Raw genomic sequence first — 22,913 nt, forward strand, 5'->3', positions numbered from 1 at the left:
AGCAATGAACACAGGAAGCAGAGTTTGAGTGACAGTAAAAGCAAAAAGCTCAGTTCTGAATTGTTGGCCCTCACTATAGGTGTACTGCGGTGATAAGTGAAGATTCCCAGGACAACAGCACAGATGAATGTTCCCAGCAGTGAGGTGGTTGTCAAACAGATACCCAGAGGCTCCTGATAGGACAGGAACTCAGTTTTCTTAGGAACACAGTGGTCACGCTGGGGGCTGGACCAGAAGTCCTCTGGACAGCTGAAGCACTCCAAGGAGTCTGAGAAATAGAAAATTGCTGCAACATTAGGAAACCTTAAACAAACTTCATATTGTGAAACAACAACAACAATAATAACAAAAAAACTTTAATGCATACTAGTTTTATTACTGATTTTTCCTTCAGAACAGGTGATGCAACTAAAACAGCATTCAGGTCTCCCCTTCTCTCTGGCTATGCGGGTACCTGGTGGACAAGGGTCACTGCAAACAGAACGAGGTGGCTGAGAAAAGAGAAATTCCTTCAGTAATATTTATCAAACTGCTCCAACATGTATTTCAAAAGAGTAACTGTCCAAAAATAAGAATTTACCTCTTTTGATAAAGTGTTCCAGAAGATTTTGTCTTGATTAAGTGTGAGTTCTTCACCTCTTGAGTCTGACTTCTTCACCTCACCCACGTTCTGAATTTGAATTCTTCCATCAGGAAGCCACAACCAGTTCATAACATCATATATCGGCAGGGCATCACCATTCTCATCAAATGTCACCTGATCACCGAATGATGTGGTGAAATTGACCTCATGTATATAGTGTAAAAGCTAAAGAGGAAAAAGAGATATTCTTAAACGAATAAAGTAACCCAAGCTCAGCAAAGGTTTATCTGCTATTTAAGCAGATTGTTTTCTGCAAAAAGCAATCTTTATTTTTTAGCTTTAAAGAGGAAAACAATTACAGTCTAGAGATAACAGCTTTTATAACTGCCTAAGAGGTCAATAAACTACAAAACCTACACCAAAGGTCTTTTTTCTCCAGCAGGAAACATGAATTCTGCTCTTGCTAAAGTGTTATGTATCAAATCTAAGGATTTTCCTTCTCATTTGTTTCCATCACCATGCATCATAATATGCATTTACCCTGCCTAGTGGCTTATCAGATGCACCACAAACAAATAATGAATTTAGTTGCAGATCAACAATTTTCACAAATCAAAACAGATTGTCTGTTTAAAAAAAGGGAGTTAAAAAACAGGAACTACAACAGTACATTTTAGACAGAAGGTGACAAAAGGTGCTTCAGCGGTGCACATATGTTTTAAATATTTTTTTTTTAAATGGTTTAATATTGAAACACCAAAATAAATTCTAAAACAAGCTTCTAAAAATATGAATAATAAATCAGAACAATATTTTTTTTGCATTCACTTAAAATTTGCTGGTTATAATTAAACCTAGCAACAAAATAAAATTGTCATTACTGGACAATGTCTCTTTTTTAATATTACTGTATGCAGACAAAAACCTCTGGGTATAGCAGCTGTTGTATATGTATACAAATGATTATCTCACCTGCCATGGTTCCAGGGTTTGTAATGTGACACAGCTGTGGCCTCTGAAAGCTCCTTCTCCTGGCTCACACTGCAGCATGGCATCAAGGGCATAAGCAAGTGCATACACAGCTTTGTAAACATTGTACTCCGGCCTGAGGTTAGAAACATCCAAAAACTCAGTATCGACCTGTTCAATATCTTCATCTCCTGTGCACAATACTCCATTTGCTTCGACCAAATCTGCTGGATCAAATCTACACTGAAAGGTGTTTTCCCAAAACTGCCTAACCTGAAATATAATACAAAAATACCTTATTTTTTATGCATTAATGATTTGAGATATTTTTTTAAGATTAAAGTCTTACTAAATTATTTTTATTGTCATCATTTTGGTCATGTTTTATTTGCAACAAAAATTCCCTGAGCCCTGGTATTTCTCCTTGACGGATGGCGATGCCCAGTGTGCCGCTCAGATATGGCATAAGATACTGAGTCTGCAGTACAGCTGCTGATGTCCAGGTTTCACTGGCAATCCACTGCCGATCTGTCACATTCTGCTTCACCACCTAAAAAATTAAATGCAAATTGGCCATTTTAATCTAATGATTAAAATATGTATTAAATGATACAAATGACTTATGGATATTAAACTAAAAAGTCACAGCAATATTTTAAGCAATATCTCCATTTAACTGAATAATCTCTGGGTTGTGGATATATATATATATATATATATATATATATATATATTGTATGTATGTAGGCTATCATTGACATTTAGCACCTGATAGAGAAACTGCAGCTTTTCAGCGAACGTCTTCATTTTTGCCCACAAAATTTGGTTTATTAAAAAGAACATTCATGACATCCATTTCTAACCTCTTCCATTAGTTCAATCATGTGAATCTCATGTGCAAACACGATGACCACACGGGCTGTTGATGTCTTAATCAAATTTACAATCCTCTGCAGTTCTCCTGGGTTACTGTCCCAGGGCAAAACCTCGAGGTAGGCCAGACAACCTCCACCAGACTGAACCAGGTCAGACTGGAAAGACTGGGCAACATGAAGTCCGTAATCATCGTCACTGACCAGCAAGCCGACCCATGTCCAGCCAAAGTTTTTCAGAATTTGAATCATTGCACGTACCTATGAATATATCACCATAAAGGAATTAGTTTTTTTGTTATCTGAAACTACTGTGTATTCTATAATTTATATCATTCACAAAATAGAGCAGTTAAAATTTAGCTATTTTGTCAGAGTCAAAAAAAAGAAAAAAAAAAGAAATGGCCATATAAAGTACCAATTTTTAGCTTCCTGTGGTGTCTGAAACACATGTAAATTCACAACTTGATAATTGTGTTTCACCTGGAAGGCGTCACTTGGAATTGTTCTAAAGAAGGTGGGAAAGCGCTGCCGATCACTAAGGCAAGAACATGTGGCAAAATAACTCACCTAAAGAAACACACAGAAAGTATCTCATCTTATGCAGCCGAAACGTATTAAAAAAAGAATGATGTAAAAATTAATCCAGAAGTTGAAATATAAATATAACATGATAAAACAATTAAGAAAGAAGAGAAAAACTTTACATTTACCAGAGGCATTTTATATAAACCTAGGACATTGGCGATGGCAATAGAAAAAGTTGAGTAGTGATCACCAACTATCCCCAGGACTGGAGGGGTCCCTGAACAGTTCTCCTGAAGCACAAACTGCTCCTCTTGACCACTGGCCAGGGATAATGCACCACTGAATCCAATAACAAGTGCACCACAGTTATCATAAAGACTGTATCCCAGAGTCAGGTTTGGTAGAAGATCAGGGTTCTTGTTGATCTCATCAATAGCAAAGGCCATGGTCATGGCATCCCTGAACCCTAGAGTGTCAAAGCTAACATACAAAATGTTACTAAAAGAGTAAAAATGTATATACTGTTTATTATTAACACATTCAAATATGTGAAATATCATTAAACAGTTACTACAATCGTAAAATCATATATTTAATACATATGTAAGATGCTTACCCTGTGCAAGTAGGTTGCGGTGGCTCTGAGGTATATGTCCATTCAGGAAAAACAGAGGTGTAGTGGACCTCAAACAACCCACCCAGAACCACTTCACCAGGCTTGTGCATTTCATTAAGATGAAACTTTTTCCATAATTTACAAGATGAAGCAAGAGATGGGGTAACACACAATACAAAAGAGAAACTTAGGAGCATGCATGCATCCAGAAAAACCCCCATAACTGTTCTCCTCCTTTTTACCTTTGTTTGTTTTGTTTGTTCGAAGGTACTTAAACGTGCAACATGATGTCATCATCATGTTCGTCACTGTTTATTCTGTCAACTAGCCTATTAGGCCATTATAGAGGCAAAGCTTACATATTAATATTCATATTCAACCTTCAAAATACAGTTTGAAAGCTGTAAGAATAGAATTTTATAGAAGATTTTAATTTTTTTCTCTATATTATGATATTTTAAGCTGTGCTTTTAATCTTCGTGTAGATGTTTAGTAAACCCTATAAAAAAGTGCTGAAGTGTGACTCTGACTTTGGTCTTCTGAGCCTTGTTATCTCATCAGGATAAAAAAAAACAATATATTTTAATAATATAATTTACATAATCATAAAGTTACTTTTAACCAGTTCAGCTCTGAAACAAAGACCATGTCCTGACTGGCAGTGTAAAATATTGCTTTCTGAAAGCCAGGGTGACTTCACTTTCATAAATGTCCTAAACTGAAAAAGCTTTCTCTTTCTTTTTTATTGTACTTTTAACCTAGTCCTGTCCATTTTATAGACTTCTCATTCACTGTTTTGTTAGTGTGGGTATAGGCACATTAACCTAGGTTTTGAAAAGGTCATGATATAAGTTAACTGTCACCTGAATTATAAAATTAACAGAATTTATGTCTGTGATTAGAATAATTTTTTTTAAGTATTGTGCTACATGCATTTTATAAAAACTTAACTTTGTCCAATGCCTTGATTTGAAAAAACGTTTTAGAAAATAAACAACATTGTTGAACACAGCCTTTTTGCAATGGATAAAGATATAAACACATCAGCCTTTTTCATTTTAAGTGGAATTGCATTATGTGTTTTATTATATTTCTTATGGGAAATTGTAAAAGCCTGAAAATATACCATGTTAAGGAATTTCATCTCATCCTCATAGTTTGTGAAAAGAACTAAGTCACTTTTACAACAGTAGACCACAAAACTAAACAATACCACAAAAAAATAAAAATCAATTGCGGATGATATTGCACTATTTATTTCAAATGTGAAACTTCACGTTTCTAGGTTTGTACAAAGTCATCCAATTATAATATTACGAATATGATGAAGTAAAATGTAGCAAAAAAAAAAAAGAAGCAATTTCAGGATTTTTTAGATTCACGAACCATGATGGCTTTTTTTGTGTTTCTTTCTGGTCTTAGCAGTATGATGTAACATTTAGGTCCAAAAAGAGCTATCAAGAGACCAAAGCTAGAGGCCAGGATGGCAAACACCTCTACTGCATCTGCATATTTACCTGGAGAGTTTATATATGCAGGAATAAAAGCAATCCACACAGCACAGAAGATCAACATGCTGAAAGTGATGAATTTTGCCTCATTGAAGTTGTCTGGAAGATTTCTTGCTAAAAAGGCTAACATGAAGCTAAAGATAGCAAGTATGCCAATATAGCCCAGTAAAGCACTGAAACCAATTATGGACCCAACTAAACACTCATATACTATTATGTCATTGTGGTACTGAGTGTTTTTATAAGGCACTGGTGATGCAGTCACGATCCATGCACTGCAAATTGCTGCCTGAACGCAAGTGAGAACGAAAACTGTACCTCTCTGTTGTACAGCACCAAACCACTTAAGATGGGCTCCACCTCCTGGTTTGGAGGCTTTGAACACAGCCAGAACCACCATGGTTTTAACCAGGATGCATGAAACACAAAGTACAAAGCTGATCCCAAACGCTGCATGTCTCAGTTGGCATGTCCATGGTCTGGGTCGTCCAATGAACAGCAGCGAACACAGGAAACACAACTTTAGTGACACTAAAATCAGGAAGCTCAGTTCTGAATTGTTGGCTCGTACCATTGGTGTACTATGATGATGGATGAAGATCCCCAGAACAACAGCACAGATAAATGAGCCCAGCAACGAGGCCATTGTCAAACAGATACCCAGAGGCTCATAGTAAGAGAGATATTCAGTTTTCTTTGGAAAACAGTGGTCACGCTGGGTGCTGGACCAGAAGTCCTCTGGACAACTGATGCATTCCAAGGAGTCTGGAAAAAACCCCCAGAATGTTTTAAATTAATTTTCAGTTTTCAAATCTCAGTTGTTTATCTCATCCATAGTTAAAAACGACAGATGTAATATCTAAATAGTACATGGCACCATGAGAACATTAGGTTTCTGACCTGTGAATATATTACTCAGTGTCAGATTTTAGTGCTACTGCTGATGATCAAACCTTTTATTTCTGTTGTAGCACAAGGTGTGCATTTCTTTAAAAAAGGGGTTTTTACTTGCATTTTAATGATTTTCAAGTCTGTCAGCTTGTCAAACTTTTGATAAAGAAATCTAACTATTTGTATCTGTCTAAGAGAGATAGATGTGTTGCCAACCATGTAGTACCTAAAATTTGGTTATGACAGAAACCAAGTGTGCTGACTTTGTATGTATCTAGATCATTTTCCCATTTAGAAACACCACACTAGACAAAGCATGTTTGTTATCATTCACACTTCTTCAATGTACTAGTGAAAAGTATGAAAGCAGGTCAATTAAACCACATGTGTGGAAAGTTGTACAAATGACCCAAAAAATTCCAACAATAAAAGAAATAAAATAGGTTTGTTGCCAAGATTCTAATGGCTTTACTTTTTATGTATGAAGTAGCATCAAGTGGACAATATATATATATATATATATATATATATATATATATATATATAGAGAGAGAGAGAGAGAGAGAGAGAGAACAGATACCAACCAGTTTCATTGCTGAACTTTCCTTCTGAGCAAGGAACACAGTAAAAACAGCACAAAGGTTCCCCTTTTCTCCTCACCACATGTGTGCCTGGGGAGCAGCTTTCACTGCACACTGACCTGGGAGACTACAAATTAAAAAGTCAAATAGAAAAGTATTCTGCACCATGTAATTTGAATATTGTATGTGATATTAAAACAATCAACAAATGACTTGGTAACCTGTTTAGATTCAAAGTTCCAAAAGATTTTGCTTTCATCAAGGGTGAGTTCTTCCCCATTAGAGGCCGACCTCTTAACCTCACCCACACTCTGAACCTTAATTCTTCCTTCAGGGAGCCACAGCCAGTTCATAACATCATATATTGGTAATGCATCACCATTTTCATCAAATGACACTTGGTCACCAAATGATGTGGTGAAGTTGACCTTTTGCAGGTAATACATAAGCTGTAAAAAAGAAAATAATTATAAAGTACAAAATTCTTTCTTCTTGCAAAAGGCTTCTTTATTTAGTTGTTCAGCATTACCCTTTGGTATACAAGTTGTATAAGCCCTATGAATAGCATTGTTATATTAATAAGTTATTTAACAGGCAATCACTTTAGTCAACAAAACTAACCCATTAACTAACAAGATAATCAAGCTTTTTTCCTTAGTATTTTAAACATTTTTAGAAGCTATTTCTTGTATCAAATAGAAATGCTTAATTGTCTAAAATAATTCAAAGTTAGGTTTTATTGTCTATAGAATACATGCAATTAAAGGGTTTGTAGATTTCTGGTTACAGACACCAAGACCAACTTATATCTGGAAGAGCAGCGTTAACACTGAACAATATACGTTCTGGAGATGTGCTTCCACTTCTTTTAAAGACTTTATATTTGCATTACATTTTTGTGTTTGACGTTTTATCTGAAGCAGCTTTACTTTTATAACCATCGAGGCTTAGATTAACCTTATTTGTTTCATAAAACAATTTATTTTTCATTTACTGCAGCCTTGATGCTAATGATGAATGCATAATCAGAAAAAAATATGAAGCATTGCTTATTTTTAGTCCTTAAATCAATATTAGCACTACTTACTTATTGAAATCTTTAATCAATTATATCTCTCCACTTTTTTTATTTGGATTTCTGATCACACCTAATTTTATCATTAGATTCTAATAAGAAAATAGGTGAATTCCATTTTTCATGCAGCACAATTATTTGTGAACATTTTTGAAGCATCATTGTTGCATTCAAATTCAAGATGAACGTACAGATTTTCAAATAATCTGTACCTTGTGCCGTTATTCAAATTATTATAAAGCCCATATAACCGAAAAATTATAGTTTTCTGTTGTTTATTTTATGCAAATTTTTGAAAATGGACTTAGATAATTAGTATTTTCACCAAAGCTTTGAGGCATTTTTAAACGAGGGGATAGTAAACTAACATACCTGCCAAAGGTCTAATGTTTGCAAATTGGCACAGCTCTTCCCGCTGAAAGGCCCTCGTCCTGGACTACAGCGCAGCATGTCATTAAGTGCATGTGCTAGTGCATAGACAGCTTTATAAATGTTGTACTCTGGCCTGAGTTCTGACACATCCAACAGGTCAGTCATCACATTCTGAAGGTCTTCTCGTCCAGTGCATTGTGCCCCACCAGCTTCCACCCAGCCTGCTGGAGGGGGTGAAAACTTGCAGTTAAATGTGTGTTCCCAAAACAGTTTTACCTGAAATGAAACCAACAGCAACAAAACATTAGCATAAATGATTGTTATATACTTCATTAGATAATTTGTCACAACCTCACACAGTTAAGCTCTCACCATGCTATTTTCATCTATATTATTATTTTGTTGTTCAGGATGAATTTTCAACAGGAAGTCTTTGAGTCCTGGCATTTCTCCTCGTCGAACCGCAATGCCTAGTGTTCCTCTCAGAAATGGCATAAAGGTGGAAGTTTGAAGTCCATCAACTAATGTCCAAGCTTCACTGGCAATCCACTGCAGGCCTGTCAAATTCTGCTTCACCACCTAAACATTGCATAACATCAGTCTTGTAATGACTTCTGTGAAACATTAAAGTTTACTGTGTGCATTTAAAAATATCAAACCTATACAATGAGCTTGGTAATAGCAGTAACTATTTAATAGACGTAAGTTGATTTGTGGAAACACTTTAAGAGTTCAAATATAATGGCTAAAAAGAGAATAAAAGATAAAAAGAAACATATGGAACCCAGATTTACAGTTGGGATAAAGATGGACAAAAATCCTGCCTGTTTTTTGACATTATGAAAATATTACTGCCACAGCAAAGCTCTCATATATTAATGAGAATTTAAAAGCATATTGTGAATATTAGCCAGAAAACATAAATAGGGTTTGCAAAAATACATGACATCACATAATAAATTTTAAAGAATCAAATGTGAACAAGTGGTGTTTGGTACCCACAAAATTCTAAATTCTGAATTGATTATTTCTATATATGAATTTTTCTCCAACCTGTTCCATCAGTTGAATCATGTGCATCTGGTGTGCAAAGACAATTACTACACGTGCTTTGGATTTTCTCATCACATTCACAATCCTCTGATACTCATTTGGATTATTGCCCCATGGCAAAATCTCTGTGTAGGCCAGACAGCCCCCACCTGACTGAGTCAAGTCAGTTTGGAAGAATCTGGAAACATGGAGGCCATAGTCATCATCACTGACCAGGAGTCCTGCCCAAGTCCAGCCAAAGTGTTTTAGAATCTGAATCATGGCACGCACCTGAGTGAACAAGTGGAGTGGTAACCTAAAGCAATTACGTATTTGTATGGCTTCATTACCAAAATTAATACATAGAGCAAAAGCTGGCAAATGTTTTTTTGTGTTATTATATTTAATATACATATGAAAACTATGTTGTTAAATTAGTTTTACCTGGAAAGTGTCGCTTGGGATTGTTCTGAAGAAAGATGGAAATCGCCGCCGATCACTCAGGCAAGAACATGTGGCAAAATAACTCACCTATAAAAACCACATGCATACAAGTTGTGCACATTGTTCAACAAAGTGAAAGTATTTGTAATATTTTACATATTCTGGAAACTGATAGATAATCAAATGCAGTGTATCAGAAGTATTTGAATTGAAAAACTTACCATAGGCAGTTTGTATAAACCTAGAACATCTGAAGCAGCAATAGAAAAAGTGGAAAAAGGATCACCGACAATTCCCACAACTGGAGGGGTTCCTGAACAGTTCTCCTGAAGCAAAAACTGCTCCTCTTGACCACTGGCCATTGACAATGCAGCACTAAACCCAATGCCAAGAGTAGCACAATTATCATAAAGACTGTATCCCAGAGTCACGTTAGGCAACAAGTTGGGATTCTTGTTGATCTCATCAACAGCAAAAGCCATGGTCATGGCATGTCTGAATCCTAGAGTGTCAAAACTAATAATCGATAATGTTACTGTCAGGCATTAGAGTTTAAAGTATGTGAATATTGTCTGCTACCTGCAGGAGACTTACCCCTGGCAGCTGGTCTGATGTGGCGCTGAAGTGAATGTCTGCTCCGGAAAGACAGAACTGTAGTGGACTTCGAAAAGCCCTCCCAGAATTACATCACCAGGCTTGTGCAGACCATTAAGGTAGAACTTTCTCAGCAAATGACAAGATGAAGATAGAATGGAAGACTCAGAAAAGAAGAAGGAGGAATAAATCATGATCTGATAGACATTCATAAGCAAATATCTGACAAACAAGGCCCCCATAACTGCCTCTCTACCAACTAATCTGCATGCGTGGATAACCTTTATTTATATACAAGTACCACATCCTCTTCTGTCACTGCCTAATTATTCACAATACACATTAGAGCAAAGACAGAACCTCATGGGCATGAAGCCTTTTTGTTATAATTTTTTCAAAAACAAGATTTATTAGGACAAAACATTTCTATTTCGTCTAAATAAGATCTTGACACAAAATACTCAATACTAAGCAGACTAAATAAATTAACATGCAACTTATTGCCAAGTTTTTGTGTAATTTACACAATGTTGTCACAAAGTATGTTTATCTCATCAAAATGCAATTGTGGATTAGAAGAAATCTACTTTTTTGAGTGTTTTGGTTTGAAAAAGAATTCTAATTTAAAACCCCAAACCTTTTATATTATATGCTTTGTTGAATAAAGATGAAATTAATCATTTTGCATTGGGTATTTTATTTGACTTTTTAATGGTTTATGACCTAAATGGTCTTGTATTTTTTACTCGTGCATAGTGTATAGAGTTCATATAAATACATGTATTTTTTCTGGATTTTCACCACAAAATGTCCCAAAAACATTAGCTAGTCATTTACAACCTCTATCATTTATTAAAGAAAAGCACATGCACACGCAAGTATGGAAGCACATTACTGCCATCCCCACAAAAATAAAAAAAAAATTCTTGTGGCATGATGTAAAAAGTTTCTTAATCTAGCATTATCTCTGTCATGTTACAACAGATTTTTCTGTTTTAATGATACATTTTTCATGTTATGGTAAAATATTTTTACATAAATAGTATGTACAAACGTATCACATTAGAGCGCACAAAAACCACATTTGAATATTACATGCATATTGAAATTACATGAAAACCTTTCTGTCATAATGTATGTCACTGATTACTTGATTGTACTGCGACCCATTATAGCTTTCTTTGTGTTTCTCTCAGGTCTCAGCAGGATTATGTAACATTTAGGTCCAAACAGCGCCGCCAGAAGGCCAAAACTGGAGGCCAGGATGGCAAACACCTCCACTGCATCTGCATATTTACCTGGTGAGTTTATGTAAGCGGGAACAAAGGCCACCCACACAGCACAGAAGATCAACATGCTGAAAGTGATGAGTTTAGCTTCATTAAAGTTGTCTGGAAGATTTCTTGCCAGAAATGCAAGCAGGAAACTGAGCACAGCCAGAAAGCCAATATACCCCAATAACACTGAAAAACCAATTGTGGACCCAACTATGCACTCATAAACTATCTTGTCATTGTGGTACTGAGTGTTTTTATGAGGCGCTGGTGAAGCAATTACAATCCAGACTGTGCAGACTGCTGCCTGAATGCAAGTGAGAACAAAAACTGTTCCTCTTTGTTGTACAGAACCAAACCACTTGAGATGAGCTCCACCTCCTGGTTTGGAGGCTTTGAACACAGCCAGAACCACCATGGTTTTAACCAGGATGCATGAAACACAAAGTACAAAGCTGATACCAAATGCTGCATGTCTCAGTTGGCATGTCCATGGTCTGGGTCTTCCAATGAACAGCAGTGAACACAGGAAACATAACTTCAATGACACCAAAATCAGGAAGCTCAGTTCTGAATTGTTGGCTCGTACCATTGGTGTGCTGCGGTGATAGGTAAAGATCCCTAAAACAATGGTACAGATAAACGTGCCTAACAATGAAGCTGTTGTCAAGCAAACACCCAAAGGTTCCTGATAGGACAGGAACTCTGTTTTCTTGGGAACACAGTGGTCATGGTGCTGGCTGGACCAGAAGTCCTCTGGACAATTGATGCACTCCACAGAGTCTACGAACAAACAAACAAACAAAACAATGATGCCATTTACATTTGGTCCTAGTTTATCATGACACTTTTCTGTATTATTTGTTACGTCTAAGATCAACCTTTATTCCAAGAAGACTCTAGACAGATATTGTATACTAAATGCTTTTTATGTGCCTTATAAATTGCATAAAAAGCAGTTTAAAGTACATCTATAAAAACAAACAAACAAATAAAAAACACAAAATATTGGTCAAAATATTGTTTGGGAGAGTTGTAAAAATTGCTTTATGTTTATTTATGTATAAATCTAAGGAAAAAAAAAAATTGCTTGAAGCAGAAAAGGACATCCCCAAAAAGTGACATGACTACAAGTGCCTAAGAGCAAAGAACTATAATGTCCCAATAATTTTGAAATGGATATTTTCTGCTGTGCTTGCACATAGTTTGTCTAAGTAGTTTATCTTAGTTTGTCTACACACAAACTAAGGTTTTGGTTATTGAAACTAATTTTTGAAAACTAATTTCAAAGTGGAGATTTTTTAAAAACATGCATTTGTGGAAAAACAAAATACAGAGTTTTTCAGAAATTATGATGTAGCAATGGATTTTACAGAACCCCAAACTACAGTGAAGTTGTTTTTACTATTTTTGTGTATTTGTCTGCTATTATCCTGATCCTTTGCAGTCAAACTTTAATTTTGTGCTAAAATGATTAATAACTGAGAGGAAACTTTACATAGTATACATATATATAAAAAATAAATAAAGATGGGTTTTAGGCAAATCTTTAGACAAACTAAGAATGTGTTTTCTTTATATTTTGATGTTGTATTAATGTGAATGTTCTCACCACCTAATGGTGAGGTATGGGTAAATAAGTGATTTTGTTAGAATAATGTGGATGGAATATATATATATATTTATAAACAGAGAAAACCATTTTTTGAAAACAGTATCTGCAGTAGTGTAGGTGGAACCTGTGCACCACTCATTACATCATCTGATCAGCTTTCTTTTGGTAATTTGACTGTAGAATTAAGTTTTATTACTTAGCTTGGTAAACAAATTGTCAATATTAGCTATGTTGGAAGAAACTTCTAATCATTTCAAATTGTAATTTGCTATTTTTGTTTTAAATCTCTGTAACAAATTCTTGACACTTTTGGTTTAAAACCTCTATATTCACATTGTACCTTTGTATCCCTTTTACACAGCCTGAACAGCTGAACTTAGCACTTTAATTCTATTTTTCAAACACATTTATATTCAATGGGTTATTGATAATATCCTCAGAGGGCATGTGCTCCCTTGTGCATCAAGAAGGGGATAAATTTATTATAAAAATGCAATGGCCATCCTGATACCAACCTGTTTTGTTGCTGAACTTTCCTTCAGAGCAAAGGACACAATCGAAACAACAGACAGGTTGTCCTTTCTTTCTGGCCATCCGAGTCCCTGGGGGACAGCTCTCACTGCACGCTGACCGAGGTGGCTGTGGACATAGCAATTTTGTTCATATTTAATCTTCAGCACTGCTTTTTTGTATCCTACGGAACAGAATTTTTTAACACAAATAAATAGAAATAACCTGATTGTTGTCAAAGTTCCAGAAGATTTTGTGCTCATCAAGTGTCAGTTCTTCACCACTGAAGGTCGTCTTTTTAACAACACCCACATTTTGAACTTTAAATCCTCCATCGGGGAGCCAGAGCCAGTTCATGATATCATATATTGGCAGGGCATCACCATTTTCATCAAATGACACTTGATCACCGAATGGAATTGTAAAGTTGACCTTTTCTAAGTAATACAGAATCTGCAAATGTGAGCAACAGATCAATAAAGAGACAGGTAAACATGCATTTTTTGTGTTTTATGTTCAAATGCAGAGCCCTTTCAGTAGAAATCAAAACCAATTTAACACTAATCAGTTAAATCTTGTTTTTAGTGAAGCCTCAGGACATACAGCAACTGATTAAATAAATACAGTATGAGCAAATTTTGGTTGTGTGTAAATTGATGCCATACCTGCCAAGGCTCCAGTCTTTGCAAAGTAGCACAGCTGTGCCCGCTGAAAGGCTCACCTGGCTCACACTGCAGCATGTTATTCAGAGCATGAGCCAGAGCATACACAGCCTTATAAATATTGTACTCAGGCCTGAGGTCAGAAACATCCAAAAACTCAGTCTCCCCAGCTTCTAAATGTTCTTCACCTGTGCATAAAGCTCCACCATCTTCCACCCAACCTGCTGGCGATGGAGCAAATCTGCACTGAAATGTATGTTCCCAAAACTGCCTCACCTAAAAATTGTTTTTTTAAAAAAATAAATCAGAACAAGGACAACGGTATTTAATATTTACGGTTCCAAAGCAGCTGTCACAATCTCACCATGCTGTTGTCATTGTCGCCGTTGTTACTGGGATGTGTTTTTAAGAGAAAATCTCTAAGTCCTGGTATTTCTCCTCGACGGATTGCAATGCCCAGCGTGCCACCCAAATACGGCAAGAGACGGGGTGTTTGGAGCACGGTTGCCGTTGTCCATGCTTCACTCGCCAACCACTGCAGACCTGTCACATTCTGTTTTACCACCTGGACATTACATTTTAGTGAATAATTTAAGTTTAGTTGGAATATTACTTTCATGTCATAACACTAAACACTAACATATAGCAAAATGCAATAGACAGATAGATACCTCTTCCACCAGTTGAATCATGTGGATCTGGTGTGCAAATACAATTAGCACACGAGCAGTAGATTTCTTTATCACTTCCACAATTCTTCTTAGTTCAGATGGATTTTCACCCCAAGGCAAAATCTCTGAGTACGCAAGACAGCCTATTCCAGACTGGGTCAGCAAAGATTGAAAAGACTGGGCAACATGAAGTCCATAGTCATCATCGCTGACCAGCAGTCCAGCCCATTTCCAACTGAAGTGTTTTAAAATTTGAATCACGGCATGGACCTACGTGAATGCAGATTTGAGAAAATACAGTTAAGGAGTTTTTCTATAAAACACAATTACATCGTCTTAATAAATGTGATCATCAATTTGTCAAATATATTTCGACTGGAGTGACTTCATAATGGTGCATTTTTTAATTAATTAGCATTCAAAAAGTCTCACCTGGAAAGCATCGTTTGGGATTGTTCTAAAAAAAGATGGAAATCTTTGGCGGTCAGTCAGACAGGTACATGTGGCAAAATAACTCACCTGTAAAGAAAGATAAAAGTAAAAAATTTCATTTATGTGTTAGTGGAGAAAATTGTTACAATGATATATTGCACATTTTCTGCTGTAGAACTGAAATTGAGAGGACACTTACGATGGGCATCCTGAATAAACCTAATACATCAGAGGTAGCAATAGAAAATGTTGAGAAGGAATCACCCACAATCCCCAGGACTGGAGGGCTGCCCCAACATGTATTCTGAGAAAGAAACTCTTCCTCTTGACCACTGGCCAGTGATAAGGCAGCACTGAATCCAATTACTAAAGTGGCACAGTTATCATGAAGACTGTATCCCAAGGTCACATTAGGAAGCAGATTTGGGTTCTTGTTGATCTCCTCAATAGCAAACGCCATGGTCATGGCATGTCTGAACCCTGGTGGGTCAAAGCTTAAACATAAAATGTAAAAATTAAACACTAAGATTGTCACATTGTAAAAACAAGCTTCAATGAATTATCTATACAGCTGTTTGATTGCAGGAGAATGACACTTACCCTTGGCAAATGTGCTTATTTGGTTCGGATGTAAACATTAGCTCAGGGAAGACAGAGGTGTAGTGGACTTCAAATAGTCCACCTAAAATTACATCACCTGGTCTGTGCATACTATTAAGATGAAACTGTTTCCTCAGTTTACAAGATGGGAAAACAGACGAAGGGTGTGAGAAGTCAGCAAAAGAATAGAACAAAATGAAAAAGACATACAAGTACATAGACGACTGGTGAAATGCCCCCATAACTGCATGCCCTCTTTATGACACTGTTTCTAATTTTCCTGAATGGTCATTTTATAAGTGTTGTCATTCATCATAGTTGGGGGAGGGAATAGGTGTACCAAATGAATTCTATAGACACTATATTTCACAACTAATACATATTTTTAATATTTACTGGAATGACTAAATAAGCAAGAGCTTTTTTAGTCATTGTTTTCTTCAAGCACAATTGATAATTTATATGTTGTTACAATTCTTGTCAATAAATTTTATACTGCTGAATAGTCTGTTTATTTCCCCTTTAATGGTGCTAGATTTGTAAGGGAAATGCATTTGTGGGTTGAGCAGCAGAGTTAAGTTAGTGGGTTGCATCTATGAAAAACTTGTTAAATTTTCTCTGCAATTGACTCTTGCTTTGAGCTTCTAGTACACCAGGTGATAACAATCAGGTGATTAACACCTTACTGTCAGTGCCTATGAGCAGCCAGTTGCATATCTCCACAGTCTGAAACCAACAAATTGCACCATTCAAAATCAATAACAGAAAAAGCTGTTGAATATTGGCAGAAGTTTGGGAAGCAAACATGATCTCATACATCTCTGGTGTTAAACTCAAGAATTTGGTTGCTTCACCTCAGGGCTTCTGTCTTTATTGCAAAAATGTTTAGCTTTTTATAACAAGAGGATAAAGCTGGGTGCTCAACTCTTATCTGACTCCATTTTACTGCTATTTATTTTGTAGATCCACAGTGAATGTTTCTTCTTCAAAGCTTTATTTACCATATTAATATTGTGGTACTCTGGGATGTTATCCTGTGCACAGGAATGCTCAAAACTCCCGCTTAACTAATTACTATTTACTTCTGCCTAACTATTGCACAATTATCTTTAAACATATATCAGCTGATATGATATATGATGGTTTTTCAGAGAAATCAATAATATCAACAATGGAACGTTTGGGTAAAAAGTGACAATTGCAATAATAGAACTGTGCCACAAAAAAGTATTTTTGTTGGAAACATGGATTTGATCATAACCCCTTTGTCATTTTAGATAGCATAAAAATGTGACAATTATATTTCAAGCAGTTAAAAAATGATACCATAGAAAAATATAATTCAGAAAGTGATGAAAGGTAATTTCTGAAATTATCTAGCTTCTGAATTACACTATGATGTCCACAAGATGGTAGTATTACAGTACGTATGTGGTTGTCTTCCTCTGTTTGCTCTTTATTGCAAATAGAAACATACATATCTTGGTACAAGTTCTTTGGAAAACAAGTCAAATTTAGTGAATATGAAATCAAATTTTACTCAAGATAGCAAGCTTCAGGGCTGCTGATTGTAAAAATTTTATTAGGTTTCACTTTCATCAATGTTGCCTATTGTTAGATAACTTTATTTGTCATTTCTTTTATGTACAATGAAGATTAAAAAAGTGAAACACTGTTTCCCCAGCTCATAACAGTACCTGTTAAAATATGCCAAAAGACAATTAGGACAAGCAAACTATGCTATCAGCAGTCATTTTTAAAATTGGTATTTCAGGATGTGATCTCAAGATTACCAGCTTGGTGTTACATGACCTTCACTGCTGACCCTAATTTTGGGAACCACAGTTTTAAACAGTGATTCTAATTATCTATAAAAAAGTCACATTGCAGTTAACTTTACCATAGAAAATGCAAAAATATATTTTTACTGTAGCATTTGTGTAGAAAGCTTTGGTTAGGCCAACNNCCCCCCCCCCCCCCCCCCACACACACACACACACACACATTTTAGGGAAGTAATAAATATTAAGAAATATCAATAAGGCCCTGTGATAGACTCTCAACCTGCACAGGGTGTACCACGTCTCTTGTACAATAACCGCTGGAGATAGAAAGTGGGTAAAAAGAAATGAATAGATGGATGGAATATCAATAAAAAAAATCAATTAAAATAATGGCTAACTGTATTATGATCTAAAACGGTGTGAAGTAATAACACTAATAGGAAAGCTTGTATTTTAAGTGGTCATTTAGAAATAAAATTTGACAAGACCACATAGTGGAAATTATTCAGTACACAATGGCCATTGCCATAGAGGATAAATACAAACCCTTACATACTACTCATATTTATTGCCTTCGTAGTATGATCTGGATCAGTTTTGACCTGGCCAAGATTTCCCTTATAATACGTGTTTATGCAGAATCTTGAACTACAGATCTGTTTATAATGAATGAATAGCCTATCTGACAATAATAACTGGATGATTAATCCTTAATCAATGTTTCTGAGAGCAGGGAGAGTGTACTCTTTTGGGTTTTACACTACTAGTTTTTAAAAAAAAACAAACAAAAAAAACATCTAAGATCACACAATGCCCTGTTTTACCTTAGACATGAAAACAACTACCTTGTTGTTTTATATATATATATATATATATATATATATATATATATATATATATATATGTGGAATGTGAACAAAATGTCAGATGCATCGGAAGTGGCTGGTCTTGTGTGTCCTGGAGTCATCTGGATTATACTTTCCACTGCTATCCTGCCTACAACTTGACATGGAAATAAGATCAATTGATGGCATTTTTTTGCCTCTCTCCCTCAGAGTCATCTTCATCAGAAGGAATGTAATCAGAGTTTTCATCAATGTCTTCCTGCTGTGACACGTCCTCTCCCAAGTTGCTGTCTGCTTCCTCACAGTGGTAGATCAAATCCACGGCCTCATGTGCAATAAACCTTGCTGCCATAACTTCTGTAACTGAAAGAGAGTTAACAAGATTATACATTGCACATGCAGGGTTCTATACTGTACATATAGAGTATGATGCATAAAAGACACAAAGGTCTTAAAGAGGTCAGAGGCGGCCTCAACACAGACACAAGAGCTGCACCTAAAATGTAACAATGTTATTTGTTTGGTGTGTATGTGTCATGTATACAGTACATGATCACTCCTATGGAGCTTTACTTTTCCACTGAGCCTTTCTCAGCAGGAATCTGGGCAAACCTGGTGAGAACACAAACAGATTCCCTAAAACCACAATTTCCGTTAGTTTTACCTACATTGCTGGATCTAAAATCCATTTCAGTAGATATTGGTCAAATTTGACCCATAATGGCTTCATTGTACAAAAATTTGTAACACCTGTTTGAAACATCAAGATTTTAAATATTTTTCATTTTTGTGTATTTTAGGTCACTTTAGGATCAGTCATCAAATTTCAGGCTAATTGAAGTACATTTAGTACTGTCAAATATCAAAAAGTTTCAGTCCGTAAAGGTAAAGACCTTTTGGTGACGACATGTGCTTTGTCATATATCATATACTGACGCTTTAACCCTGAGTTATATAAACCAATAAACACACACATACCAACAAGGAGACACTTGAGAGATGGAAATCTCAGTTTTCCTTATTGGCCTGAGACTTGCTCTGAGTTTGTTTAAGATGAACTCAGTTATTGACTTGGGTGGGTCTGTGGACAGTCTCAAACAAAAGACTGGGCTACCAGAGACTGGGACTGATAGGATAACAACTGGGGCTTCATCTTTGAAATGTACCCTGCAGGGTACCGTTCGTTCACCTGCTTTCACTATGGATGGGGACTATACTATTGGGGGTGCTTTTTCCATCCATTACAAGGAGCACACAAAGATTTATAACTACACCACCATGCCAGATCCACCAAGCTGCACAGGGAGGTTAGTAAGAAGAAGTGGTGGGAAAAGCACAGATTGTTAGACTGGTCAAAAGTATTTAGATTTGTATGATGTATAAGTGTGTTACAAAGTTTGTCTGCTTTAATTTTTATTTTTTTTTTAGGTTTTATTAATTACTGTTTAGACAAGTTTTGATTATTACATGAGCTTTCTTTTCTCAATCTTAAATTTAATTTGAGTTTAGCAATTCAATTGCACAAAAGACACAGCACAATTTTAAAATTTTACTTGACTATTTGTTACCCCAAAGTAACTTTAATATCTTAAACTGATATCTAACGTTCAGATTTTAATTTGTTAATGTAACTAACAGACTTTGTCTTAGCTACATGTTTGACAAAGTGTATCTTTTGTAAAAACATGTAAAATGATGTCATGCTATAATCATCCTCAAAACTGTCGTATTGTAAATGTGTGTGTGCAGTATTAACAGTCGTGAACTGCGGTTCTCTCGTACAATGATCTTTGCCATTGAGGAAATAAACAACAGCACCGATCTGCTGCCGGGCATCAAACTTGGATATCAGATCTATGACTCGTGTGCCTCAGTACCGGTGGCCATGCATGTAGCATTTCAGGTATCAAATGGCCTGGACCCTGTGTTTTATGAAGGCAGTAATTGTTCTCAGTCTGGTGTGGTGATGGCTGTTGTTGGAGAGTCTGGATCAACGCCATCTATCAGCATGTCGCACATCTTTGGGTCCTTCAACATCCCTCAGGTAGATGAATTGCCCTTATTATAACTGTAATCTACAAAAAAATGAAAGCCACTTTATTTGTTCTGTTACAAGTTAAAGAAATGTACACATATTTTTCTTAATACAGGTGAGCCACTTTGCCACTTGTGCCTGCCTGTCTGACAAGCAACAGTACCCAACTTTTTTCAGAACAATTCCCAGCGACAAAGTCCAAGCTGTTGCTCTGGCTAAGATGGTGAAGCACTTTGGCTGGACTTGGATCGGAGCTGTTCGTTCTGACTCAGATTATGGAAATAATGGCATGGCATCTTTTCTTGATGCAGCACAGAAAGAGGGGATCTGTGTGGAGTACTCTGAATCCTTCTATCGAACCGACCCACGTAGCAAAATCCAGAGTGTGGCTGATGTTATCCGCAGGTTTCTAATTCACTGATTTTAATCTGGCACTATTAACAAGAACCCTCAGAATAGTGACTACAAAAGTGTTCAAATATATTTGAAGAGTAAATTTATGTATGTGAAAAATGGTATATGTGAGTGTCATTTAGGCTAATTGATTAAATCATTGCTTCAGGTCAACAGCGATGGTTGTTGTGGCATTTGTAGCTTCTGGAGACATGAAGTTCCTGCTGGAGGAGCTGGCTCTGGAGCCTCCACCACCTCGCCAGTGGATAGGAAGTGAGTCCTGGGTAACTGACCCAAACTTGTTGAAGTTCAGTTTCTGTGCAGGAGCCATTGGTGTTGGCATTCAGCAATCTGTCATCCCAGGTCTGAGAGACTTTCTGTTGGATCTGTCTCCCACTGAAGTAGCTGCCTCCTCAGTGCTTACTGAGTTCTGGGAGGAGGCATTCAACTGCACACTGACAGAAAGTGAGACACTTTTTGAAAAAAAAAAAAAAAACTAAAACAAAAACAACAACAAAAAGAAAAACAAGCAAAAAAAATGTGCAAACATGCAATGAGACCAAATATTCAAAAATCATATTTACTTTAGGGATTATAATGTAACAGTTCACATTCTAACTTTAAAATATCTAAACAGTTAGTTATTTCTCTCTCCCATATTTTCTTTTCTTTGCCTATTATTATTTTAGTACTTTACATTCACATGCCAGTGACAGTAATAACGGATTGGTTATTTTTGTCAGTTTTAACTTTTTCACATTTTTGACTTCATAAATATATTAGAACCTAGAAAATCAATATAATTTAACTTAAAAGGATGAAAAAGTTTTCCTTTGTTTTTGTATGTATTTAGGTGCTGAAACAAAAAAGAAGGTGTGTGATGGAAATGAAGACATTACGATGCTCAGCATTTCATACACTGAAACATCTAAATTTAGAATCACTAACATGGTGTACAAGGCTGTTTATGCAATAGCTCATGCCATTCACAATGAAGTGTGTCAGGAAACAAATGCTACCATACAGTGTGACAAACAGGCTACATTAGAGTTGAAGCAGGTCAGTGCAAATGAAAAGACAATTATAATATCTTTTTCTGTGTTTAACTTAAATTAAATCCATTAACTGTTGTAGATGATATAGTTTATATTACCCTCTCTTTTTATCTTTCTTTCTTTGAGATATTTTTAGATGGTTGCCACACTAAAAACAGTCAACCTTTCCCAAAATGGTTATCCTGTGTCATTTGATGCGAACGGGGATCCTGTGGCTTTTTATGAGCTGGTCAACTGGCAGAAGAGTGAGAGTGGAGTTATTGAGTTGGTAACAATAGGATACTATGATGCATCACTGCCAAAAGGCCAGGAGTTTCATATCAACAAGAACCTAACATGGGTGGAAGGTCGCACACAAGTAAAGAGTCAAATGAAAAAAAAAAAAAAAATTATACTTCAGTGAAACAGTTCATAACTGTTCATGAGAGAAAAAAAATATTACTTTGTGTTTGTAACAGGTTCCAGTGTCAGTGTGCTCTGAGAGTTGTCCTCCAGGAACTCGTAAAGTGTTGCAGAAAGGAAAACCCATCTGCTGCTATGATTGTATACCATGTCCTGAAGGAGAGATCAGTAATACAACAGGTAACATTGAAAGTTTATTATGAAAATTTGTATCCTTCAATTTCTGAACACTAACAACTCTTTCTGATATCAATTTTTAGATTCTTCTGATTGCTTCCCGTGTCCCAGTGAATTCTGGCCTAATGCAGAAAGAAATGCTTGTTTCCCCAAACCTGTTGAGTTTCTTTCCTTTGATGAAGTCCTGGCAATCATCCTGGCTGCATTCTCTGTTATTGGGGCCTGTCTATCCATCATAACAGCTGTTATCTTCTTTCATCACAGAACAACTCCAATTGTCAGAGCAAACAACTCTGAGCTGAGCTTCCTGCTGCTCTTCTCGCTGACTCTGTGTTTCTTATGTTCATTAACATTCATTGGAGCTCCCTCTGAATGGTCCTGCATGCTGCG

General features: G+C 36.2%; 3 protein-coding genes across 3 annotated transcripts in view; all 3 read right to left on the reverse strand.

Moving 5' to 3' along the window:
• Positions 1-3,789, reverse strand: part of LOC108251346 (extracellular calcium-sensing receptor-like) — a 7,322-nt gene extending 3,533 nt beyond the window's left edge. The window contains exons 1-9 of the mRNA XM_017441605.1: positions 3,569-3,789; positions 3,138-3,432; positions 2,908-2,994; positions 2,416-2,685; positions 1,902-2,102; positions 1,556-1,825; positions 581-808; positions 368-491; positions 4-268 (exon numbers count right to left, since the gene is read on the reverse strand). Coding sequence (XP_017297094.1) covers positions 4-268; positions 368-491; positions 581-808; positions 1,556-1,825; positions 1,902-2,102; positions 2,416-2,685; positions 2,908-2,994; positions 3,138-3,432; positions 3,569-3,789 — 1,961 coding nt within the window. The remainder of the gene's footprint in view (positions 1-3; positions 269-367; positions 492-580; positions 809-1,555; positions 1,826-1,901; positions 2,103-2,415; positions 2,686-2,907; positions 2,995-3,137; positions 3,433-3,568) is intronic.
• Positions 3,790-4,650: 861 nt separating this feature from the next.
• On the reverse strand, positions 4,651-10,310 carry LOC108251347 (extracellular calcium-sensing receptor-like). Its single transcript, XM_025002966.2, has 9 exons — positions 10,069-10,310; positions 9,696-9,990; positions 9,475-9,561; positions 9,052-9,321; positions 8,371-8,577; positions 7,999-8,274; positions 6,773-7,000; positions 6,555-6,678; positions 4,651-5,844 (listed from the first exon to the last, which is right to left on the reverse strand). Exons 1-9 carry the CDS (start codon positions 10,308-10,310, stop codon positions 4,931-4,933), a joined length of 2,643 nt encoding a protein of 880 aa, XP_024858734.1. The 3' UTR covers positions 4,651-4,930.
• Positions 10,311-11,214: 904 nt separating this feature from the next.
• On the reverse strand, positions 11,215-15,957 carry LOC108251349 (extracellular calcium-sensing receptor-like). Its single transcript, XM_017441608.3, has 9 exons — positions 15,833-15,957; positions 15,432-15,726; positions 15,233-15,319; positions 14,801-15,070; positions 14,494-14,694; positions 14,133-14,405; positions 13,693-13,920; positions 13,473-13,596; positions 11,215-12,125 (listed from the first exon to the last, which is right to left on the reverse strand). Exons 1-9 carry the CDS (start codon positions 15,940-15,942, stop codon positions 11,215-11,217), a joined length of 2,499 nt encoding a protein of 832 aa, XP_017297097.1. The 5' UTR covers positions 15,943-15,957.
• Between the last annotated feature and the right edge of the window lie 6,956 nt (positions 15,958-22,913).

The sequence above is a fragment of the Kryptolebias marmoratus genome, linkage group LG2 (genome assembly GCF_001649575.2).
Source record: "Kryptolebias marmoratus isolate JLee-2015 linkage group LG2, ASM164957v2, whole genome shotgun sequence".
NCBI lineage: Eukaryota > Metazoa > Chordata > Actinopteri > Cyprinodontiformes > Rivulidae > Kryptolebias > Kryptolebias marmoratus.

Coding starts and splice junctions, on each gene's coding strand:
- LOC108251347 (XM_025002966.2), bottom strand. CDS start 10,310: ATGGGGGCCTTGTTTGTCAGATATTTGCTTATGAATGTCTATCAGATC. Junction 9,991..10,068: donor CATCAGACCAGCTGCCAGGG/GTAAGTCTCCTG, acceptor ATCGATTATTAG/TTTTGACACTCTAGGATTCA. Junction 8,578..9,051: donor TGATTCAACTGATGGAACAG/GTTGGAGAAAAA, acceptor TGCAATGTTTAG/GTGGTGAAGCAGAATTTGAC.
- LOC108251349 (XM_017441608.3), bottom strand. CDS start 15,942: ATGCACAGACCAGGTGATGTAATTTTAGGTGGACTATTTGAAGTCCAC. Junction 13,921..14,132: donor AAAGACTGGAGCCTTGGCAG/GTATGGCATCAA, acceptor TCACATTTGCAG/ATTCTGTATTACTTAGAAAA. Junction 12,126..13,472: donor AAAGTTCAGCAACAAAACAG/GTTGGTATCAGG, acceptor GTTTGTTCGTAG/ACTCTGTGGAGTGCATCAAT.